This window comes from Amphibalanus amphitrite, unplaced genomic scaffold (genome assembly GCF_019059575.1).
Source record: "Amphibalanus amphitrite isolate SeventyFive unplaced genomic scaffold, NRLGWU_Aamphi_draft 001423F_arrow, whole genome shotgun sequence".
In the NCBI taxonomy this organism is placed as follows: Eukaryota; Metazoa; Arthropoda; class Thecostraca; order Balanomorpha; family Balanidae; genus Amphibalanus; species Amphibalanus amphitrite.
This window is the reverse complement of record NW_024882916.1, coordinates 15317-24990: the sequence shown is the minus strand read 5'-3', so window position 1 is coordinate 24990 and position 9674 is coordinate 15317. Positions and strand designations below refer to the sequence as shown.

General features: G+C 48.0%; 1 protein-coding gene across 1 annotated transcript; it reads right to left on the bottom strand.

Annotated features, from left to right (window-relative positions):
• Window positions 1-4254: 4254 nt before the first annotated feature.
• On the bottom strand, window positions 4255-9463 carry LOC122372950 (glutamate receptor ionotropic, delta-1-like). The gene is made up of 7 exons (XM_043350635.1): window positions 9140-9463; window positions 8417-8705; window positions 7876-8085; window positions 7334-7459; window positions 6599-6774; window positions 6003-6218; window positions 4255-4444 (listed from the first exon to the last, which is right to left on the bottom strand). The coding sequence occupies exons 1-7, from the start codon at window positions 9460-9462 to the stop codon at window positions 4363-4365; spliced, it is 1422 nt and encodes a 473-aa protein (XP_043206570.1). The 5' UTR covers window position 9463; the 3' UTR covers window positions 4255-4362.
• Window positions 9464-9674: the final 211 nt, after the last annotated feature.

Genomic DNA, 9674 nt, shown 5'->3' with positions numbered 1-9674 from the left:
GATTTCCATTTTCTAATCTAACATGATGAGGATTAACACCAAAAGGTGCCTAATTGCTGCCTATAATGAAGATGATTTAGAGATCCTCACACTTCTACCACAACATGATTCACATACTAATACTAATCATGGTGGGATTGACTATTCTGAGCTGTCTCACCTATCATATGAAAAAAATCGGTCACATCTACGCATGAAAGTTTCCAATGCCATAGCATTACGGCTGCTGCAGTTCGAAAGATGCCTCATGTGCACAAACTAAAACACCAATGATTTTTCTAATGAGCGATGACGGTACGCTTTACGCGAATGTAACATTTCTTGCATTTGCATCCTTCTTGATAACCTCGCTTCAGCTGTGCCAATATTCAGTAGTGAAAGAGACGACAGTAGATTCAGGAAACATTCAGAGGGTATATCTCAACCGCAGCTGCGCAGCTCTTATACAGGTCGTTACTGGACTTGGGACCTTATCAGCTGTTTTGGCACTCGGCGTCAGCACAATCTCATCTCACGGGAGGTGGGTGTCCTTCAGATCTCTGGCTGGCAACGACGCATCTGTGGGTTCGGCAAGTTGATAAGGGCATGGTCCACTCGCTAGTTATTGATCAGCCAACCATCCACTCGTGCCAACAAACGCCGAGACGGATAGACATTATGTATTAATTCTGTACCCAGGAAACTCTGAGTAATCGGATATCGAATAACGTCGTACATGTACGAACCACATCGCAGTTGTTCGTCTCGAGAAGCAAAATGTGTAGCATAGTGACAATGTACGAAATAAATCATAATCTTCCCCTCTGAGGACGGAAGGCCGCAAGGCGCAAAACATGGTTATTTCGAAATCTGTGAGCATGTTGTCATGAGGTGAGTGCCGCCTTATAGCGAGGCATCACTTATAAATGTTGCATACGATTTTAGATACTTTTGGCTTTGGTATGAACAGATACCCCTGCGTTATCTTTAATTTTCAGTTAAATCAGTACGACACAAATGACAGATGATTACAAATGACTACATCCAGTGGCGGCGGAAGGTAATTTTGGATGGGGGTGCAAAGTTTTCTCAAGGGGCCCCTCTGGAAGTTTTGGGCCCCCTTCATTTTTTTTTAGTGATTATTATTGATTTATGAAACACGAAGATTTTGGAAAACTATCCCATACACAAAAGTTTTGTAAAATGTTTGAAATTGCAGTGTACCTACCTATCTCAAATAATGAAAGCATAAAGAAGCAAATGCAGCTAGTTTTTTATCGGCTAATCTTTTAGTCTAGCCACAGTGGCGCGGGAACCGGGGGGGGGGGGCTAGCGGGGCTGAGCCCCCCAGCTTTTCATGTATTTGAGCCCCCCGGCCCCAACCCCCAGCTGGAGGAATTGAAATCGGAAATCTACCAACATAATTTCATAGATTCATACATAGGCGCGGGAACCGGGGGAGGGGCAGTGGGGGAAGCGTGCCCCCATAACTCTGCGGCCGTGGGGGCGGTGCCCCACAACTTTTCATGAGGTCAGGAACCGTTGGGCAGCTTGTCCTCCCCAAATTAGGGGTTGTGGGTCACAAAGGAAGAAAGCATTTAAGTGAAAAATCCACCTCTTTCACTGGCTTGGCAACTCATTTGGCAGATTAAAACCTTTACTCCAGGTTACCAAAACGGTAGTTTCTTCACTCAGCTGAGACGGAATGCCTCACTTTTTTGCATTTTTTTCGTTTTTGTTGTTGTTGTTGAAAAGGCCAAAGTCTGAAAAATAAGTAGCCTAAAACCGGTGATAAAACTAGATTTGGGGGTACCCTAGGTTGATCTCTATTATGGTTCAGCTCCCCCCCCCCCCAGTCTGGAAGAAGTTCCCGCGCCACTGTCTAGCCACCACCCGCAGCGTCTCAAACCATTTTTCTAGATCCGCAATGGACCATTGAGGGCCCTACGAGACCGTTCCAAGAAGACCGTGTTTAGAAGCCCCTTGGAAACCGACCACATAGGGACTCCTCCAGAGACCTACATGACTCCCCAGACTGAATGAGCCCTCCCAGTGTCGGTCCCTTGAAAGTTGCTAAATGTTTCAGAAGGCAGTATAGGCTCGAAAGTCTTTTGAGGGCTCTCAGAAACCGGCATCTGACCCCCAAAAAGCCTGTATGGAGGCCCTCCAAAGTCGGGATGGAGGCCACAGGAGCCGATGTTCAGCCTAAAGAGCCGGTATGGAGGACTGAATAGAAGAAAGGGGTCCCTTCAGGGGCAAGCGTTTGAGCCCCAAAAGTATGTGTGGGGTCTTAGAGGCAGGTAGACCCCTGAGGTATGCACGGGGTCCCAGGAGCTCGCAAGTGAGCCCAAATATTCGGCTGGCGGCTACTAGAACCAGCATGGGGATTCTTAGAAGCTGCTTAGACCCACATTTCATGGGTCAATGGTCATGAGTCCCAAGAGTCGATGTAGGGGCCATAAAAGCCGGTGTAGGACCCATGACCCCATAAGTTACGACATTGAGACTCTCAGAGGCCGGCGACGGGGCACCAAGAGAAGATTAAGTGCCTCAACAAGCCGACATGGGGCCTGAGAATCAGTGCGGAATTCCAGGAGCCTGCGTGAGCCCTCGGAGACCTTCGTATTTCGTAAGGTCCACAAAGGTCGTTGGGTCCTCTGAATCTGAACTCTGCGGGGCCCTCAGAGGCCAGCATGTCTCCTGGCACCTGCCTGCGTTGAGTTGAGAGTTGAGACTCTCTGAGGCTAGGGTTCTTCAGAGGCCAGCGTTGGCCCTTGAAGCCTTCGTTAGGCCCTAGAAGCCGTCAAGAGGGCCCTCAGAGGTCAGCATAGCCCCTGGAGCCTGCCTGCGTCGAGGCCCTCAGAGGCCGTCGTGGGGCCCTCAGACGCCAGCGTGGGCCTTTGGAGCTTGCGTTGGGTCTTAGAGACCATCGTGAGGGAGGGCCCAGAGAGGTCGTCGTCAGGGCCCTCAGCCCCTCAGGGACCGTCCTGGGGTCCTCAGAAGTTGTTGTGAGGGCCCTTAAAAGCCTTCGAGAGGATCATCAGAGGTCGTCATGAGGGTCCTTGGCCACAGTGAGGGTCTTCATGGGCCCTCAGATACCTTTGCAGGGCTCTCAGAGGCCTTGTTAAGACCGCTAGAGGCCATCGTTAGGGCCCTCAATAGACCGTTGCAGGGCCCTCAGATGCCATCATAGCCCCTGCAGCCTGGTTGTGTTGGGGCCCTCAGAGGCCGTCGCTGGGCCGTCTGAAGCCAAATGGGCCCACAGAGACCGTCGTGGAGGCCCTCAGAGGCCAGCGGGGCCTCTGGAGTCCTGTGGGGCCCTCAGCGGTCGTCATGAGGGCCCTTAGTGGTCGTTATAGGGCCCAGGGGACAGAGGTCGTCGTGGGAGCCCTCAGAGATCATCGTAAGGGCCCTCAGAGGCCGTCATAAGGGCCCTTAGAGGCCAGCGTGGCCCCTGGAGTCTCCTTGGGGCCCTGGAGTCTCTGTGGGATCCTCAGCGGTCGTCATGAGGGCCCTTAGTGGCCGTTGTAGGGCCCCAGGGGACAGAGGTTGTCGTGGGAGCCCTCAGAGATCGTCATAAAAGGGCCCTCTGAGGCCGTCGTGGCAGCCCTCAGATGCCGCATGGAGCACTAAATGCGGCTCGGGACACTTCTAGCCGGTGTGGGGGCCCCAAAGACTAGCATGGGGCGTTCCTGACCATAATTGGACATCCCGGATGATTCCACATCAGTGTTCGTTTCCCGATCACTGGTTTTCAGGAGAAAATTTATTGGATGATGCGATGGGCCCCTTGTACGGATTTTGGGGGTGCAAAAAGATATGTTTGCACCCCCATGTTTTTCGATGGGGGTGCAGCTGCACCCCCTGCACCCCCTATTCCGCCGCCACTGACTACATCAGATAACTGATAATAACATCCATTCAGAAGAACGGGACAAATAAACTCTACAATGTTCACTGCCTTGTGCATGGTCAATATTTTCGTAGGTATGCCTTGCAGTGAAGGATTGAGCTTTTGTCATCATAGCACTACAAAGTCATGTGTTACTTTCTTTTTATTCGATGATGAACAACATTATACTACATCATGCTACAGGTGGATGCGTGAGGACCTAGTTAGGTACTTGTAACTTTGCACACATCTTCAAATAACTAATCTCCAAACGAACACACAATGAAAAGCATGTGCCACCGTTCGCGTTGTATGTACTGTCTTGATGACTATTGCGTTTTTCTCGGAGTGCCATTCCGAAATGCCGCAAAACTAGCATTTCAGCTTCATGATAACCTCTGGTATTAAACTTATAGTGATATTGTGTCGAATGGATGTACGTACATGGTAAGTGAAATGTTCGGTGCATTAGCTTCTAGAGCGGCTATTCTTCAATACCACGTCTTGATTTGCAGATGAATTGTCCGTGGTATGCGCCTGATGCTGGGGTTTGCGATCTGTAGCTTGTGATTTCTGAAAGAAGAATTACAAGCATCAGCCTTACGGGAGGTCAACATGTAGGTGAAATTCGCGTTGAAAATGATTCATCTTACTACTTGGGTGAACCAAACAATAAGTAAACCAAACAATGAAATCCACTTGATCAGCAAATCATGAAGTAGTCTGGGGAGAGGCTATCCCGCGCCCTGATGGGGGGGGGGGCATTTTGGCCCCCCTGTGGTTTGTCTTAAATAGCGTGAAAACGGCGGCGCGCAGCGCCGCCAAATTTTGGGTACCTTACCGGGCATCAATTTGACACCTTCATACAAAATATCAAGTCACAGCTCACCTCAGGTCAGGAGTTATTGAGGTCAAACTGAGGTCATGTTTGAGTAAAAATGAGCAAAAAACATGACATCTTGAAACGCTCACCAATTCTACAGTTAACAAGCAATTTTAAAGTTCTTTATGTGGTTGTGTAAACAAAAGACGGCGCTACAAAACTGCTATCTCGGAGTTTCGAAATTTTGGGATTTGGACCCCCAAAAATTAAAAAAAAATGATTTTTTAGAAAAACTCAAAAAATTTCCATTTTTTTTTCGAATTTCGGAAAAACCGGAATATATGTGATAGTCCCTGCGCTCTTCGATATACATACCAAATTGTAGATCGATACCTCTATTTTAGGCCAAGTTATAGCGAAAAAACTGTTAAAAATTGATGACGTCAAATTTTTGAACTCAATTTTTAGCAATTCTAGACCTCCTAGCGGAAAACGGAGACCACCATTGAACTCCCCGTGACGAGCTGCATCGAATCGATACCCATTTTATGCAAAAATATCAGCTTTGAAATTTGACCTAATTTGACCTGACCTTGACCTGACCTTGACCTGACCTTGACCAAAACGTGACCTGAGCTGGCCCAAAAGTCTGCCTGACCCACATAATCGCATTTGTCATGTAAAATGGACCATAAAACATGCATCGCACGACACTTTCATATTGTGACCCCCCCAGTGACCTGACCTCTGTGACCTGACCTGGTATCAGTGACCTCAAATAGCAAAATATGTGTTTGAAGAACATTTCCCCATCGATGATTTTCAATAAAATGCATTTTACTCGATTTTACAACGCATTTCTTGAAATGCCTGTAAACGGTGAAAATTCGACCTTTGACCTGACCTTTGACGTCATCGGTTTGACCGAGGTCAATGAAATTGGGTCACAAGGTAGTTCCCCGTTGGGGCTATCCAACGCCGTTTACCGCTTGTCGCTATGTTGCGTGGTTCTCGAGATCTTAGGGGGGGGGGGCCAAAATGCCCCCCCCCCCATCAGACCGCGTTGCTCGGCAGACCCCATCAGGGCGCGGGTTAATTAAGTCTCATTTGAACCAAAAACCAAAACCTTAAATTGTTTCCCATTCTCCCAGCTTCGGTGAGCGTATTTGCAAATTTATCGCCCACAGCGAACCTTATATTCGACATGCGGTACCAACAGCGCCGCCAAGCGTTCGACGTACCTTCTCCCTATGCCCGCAATCAGCAACCATAGCGCCACACCATTATACAGCACCAAGCGCCACCTACCTATCAGCATCCCTCCGTCGTTTTGCCCGGCTGTGCAGTCGCTCTGCTAGTAGCATCAGCCCGCTGGACACCATCCCTGCTAGCAGCAGCAGGAAGGCACCCAGGGTCTGGAGCAGGGTGGCGGCTGAGGCCAGCTGGGGGCTGCAGACCTCCCGCTGGCGAAGGATGGAGCGGTAGAGCTTCTCCGTGACTCCTGCCTCGTCCAGACGCTGCAGACTGCCGAGAGAGAGAGAGAGAGAGAGAGAGAGAGAGAGAGAGAGAGAGAGAGAGAGGGAGAGAGAGGTCAAAGATATTTTATCGTTTACGGCGTTTACGGTATGCTATTTACCTGCCACTTGACGCTTTTAGCGTGACAAGTATTTTGTCTGCTCGGAGCCGTCCTTTACGTTCATGAGATACCTACATCTCAGTGATCTCAACAGAAAGGAGATGCAGAAAAAATGAAAAGATATATAGCATGAAGCCGTATCACCTTTCCGTAGACGTTCATGTCATCCAACTACCACGTTCTGCAACTCTCGTTCTGCTCTATCGTAGTCTGCCGTTTACCAAGCGCGATAGTTCTTGTTTGCTCTGACACTTCTCGCTGATCTCACCTCTGGTCGAAGAGCTCCTTGTACGGAGAGTTGTTTTGTAGGCCGAGCGCGATACCGCCGGGGGCGTATTCTACCTCCAGTTTGTGGACACGACACGCTATCTCGGGCGCCATCTTGGATAGCTGATAGTCGGCCGCCTCATTGGGAGCGATAAAAGCGTAGTTGCCGCGCGCCACCTGTCGCAAATGCGCAACAGTTGTAATACATACTCATATACCGTTTTAAAAAGTTTTGCTGGATCGTACAAAAAAAAAATGGTTCGCTAGTGATTGATCGTGAACGTCAAAACAAAGCTCGAATGGGATAAAAAAATGAACACTAGCAATCCGGCATGAATGCAACGTTTTTTTTTTTACATCCAAAAATGTTGACTTAAGTGCAAACTGGTTATGCAACATTTTCGACCGTGGTCACTTTGCATACACCAGTTTATACCACACCTCTCCGGTTTGCATAGGCCAGGCATACAGTAAAATGTGTTTACTTGGCATTTAGCCGATTAATTAAAATGTCAACGGTCGGCGACACTTCATGGGCTGAATAACATCTCTTCAGAAGATATAATCGACTTCCATCGCTCCTAATGATATCAACATATAAATGCATGCTCTACGTGACCTTTCGATGATGACGCATGACCTTTTGAGGCCAGCATAACTTAAGCCATATGCATATCGAACATTAAGCCTACGTCATGTAAGCAGTAAGCACTCATCCCTTTGCATGTCGTGTCACCTTTTTGAATCCCTCCTCGTAGCTCTGCACCAGGTTGTTTCTCTTGTCGGGCAGAACGTGACCATTCCAGACGGCTGTCAGTGTGTGACAATCGGGCATGGGGTTGTCCCTCAGGGCACACCAATCCTGTTGAGATATAGGGGGATCAGTGTATGACACTCAGGCATTGATTTGTCCGCCAGGGCCCACCAGTCCTGTAGGTAAATATGGAAGCATTGTTTTGCGAGGTTAGCGGTTTTTTTCTGGTAATGGGCGCCGATCAGTTGCTACACTTTCATTGAATTTTGGCCGCAGCCTGAAGTGAGCCGTAACTAATCTATGTATAAATTTGATAACCAGCTGATCAAAGAAAGGAAAAATCGGCAATTTGCTTGCTACCTACAATGAAAAGTGTTTAAATCGGGAGGTGTCAATGACTTATTTCAAAAAAGTAGCTATCACACAAATAAGCTATTATACGCATTGTTCTTTCACTCTGAGCCCGAGGATATCACCAAAAATGCATTTGCTTAGCATGATAACATCATCAGCAGCACACTGACCAGCACGTTCTCAATCAGCTCGCCCTCCTTCCAGCCGGCGCTCCAGTCGGGCATCTTGGTGAGGCCCTGCAGGTCGGCAAACGGCGGCCGCGGGCTGCCCGAGGAGCTCAGGAACGAGATGAGAGTGGCTGAATAGGCAGTGGTTAGCAGGAGACCGAGGAGAAGACAGCTGAGGAACGCCACTCGCGATGATAGCCCGCTGGGAGAGTCCTGTGGGGGTGTAAGAGCGTAATCGTAGGCGCAAATTGGGTTTAGAATGGCAAATTTTCAATTTGGAGGATATGACTTTGTATTATTCAATCCCCCATGGTTTGTTCGTTTCGTACCACATCCAATTTGTAGTTAATTGATGTCAAAAAGTATTTGTGGTATAGTTTAATTTTTTGTACGTTACGACTTTGTACGTTTCGATTTCCAGAAATCAGGACGAAGCTCTGATAAATGGTTTTACGGCTATGATCTACAAATCATGATCAACTACAATACAGCTAACAATGCCACCACCTTTTTCCGGATAACATCACCACAATTCGTGACATACATCTGCGCCTTGTTGCAGCATCAGTCCTAGCATGATCCAGAGCGTGTCAGCCAGACCCGCTTCTCCTTCTGCAACCTCGAGGAACATCCTGCCGTCATCAGTATCCTTCAAGACCTCTCGACGACCGTCCTCCTGAGCACGCGCCAGGATCCTCTCGCAGAACCGATGTGTGAGCGCCAGGAGGACGACAGCGGCCAGCGAGAGGGCGACCATGCCGGCGCTGATGCCACGCGAGTAGCGGGCCAACCAGCTGTCCAGCACAGTCGGGATGTGCACGTACACACGCCGACTGCACAGACAGACAGACAAACGGAGTGGGAGATAGATGTGGGCGTAGTGCTGTCAGGTTGTGATATTCAAGATTCGGTATGAGTTACAAAGTTTTGCCACGAAATGTTCAATAAAATAAACACCACTTGATTTCTTCCAGACACTGAATCCCTGATAAAACATTATCATCGACACCTTGACCTTTTTCAAACAAATAAGCTGATGGCCGGATGCATGATGCATCTGACCCGGCTATTAGCAAAGGACTTGCGCCTAGGCCTAGTTGATAAACTCATCTTATAACAAACACTGTCTGTAATTGTATTCATCCAAAATATTATTAAAACCGAAACAGTCTGCAATTAGCCAACAACCTCACTCTTTAGCCCACAAACTCAGTATTTCACCAATGACGTCATAACAAACACGATCTTCATTTCTCCAACACCTCACCTGATTACGGACACGGTTTGAGTGTAGTCGATGACCTGTTCTCGCTCATTGGTAAATGACACTTCACTGACGGTCATGTCAGCCCGTCCAGCCTGGAGTTCGCCCACCATACCCGTGTAAGTGCCGTCGGGCCGCCGTTTACCGTACGCGTAGCCCTCAAGAAGGGTGATGTTTAAACTGTAGGGAGTGGAAGGTCCGGTAAACCAATGGTCGGGTCTTGGTAAATGAAACATCTTGGCATAATGCTTGTCATTTTGGCGTTGGTTACAAAATAAGTTAAAAGTTTTGCTACCATTCTGGCTCGTTTGCTTTCTAAAATACATGCATATAAATGTAAAAGGTGAAGCAAGGTACAAAATTTCTCATTACGTTTTTGACCGTGAGCGTTTTTCAGCATTACAACAATGCGTTTTTTTAAACTGTTGATAAAATATATGCTGCATTTCATCAAGTTAAATTTTTATTGCTAAGAAAGAAACCGTGGCACCCGTTGAGCCTCACAAGTACAGCAAGCACAGGAATTCCCATGTCGGCA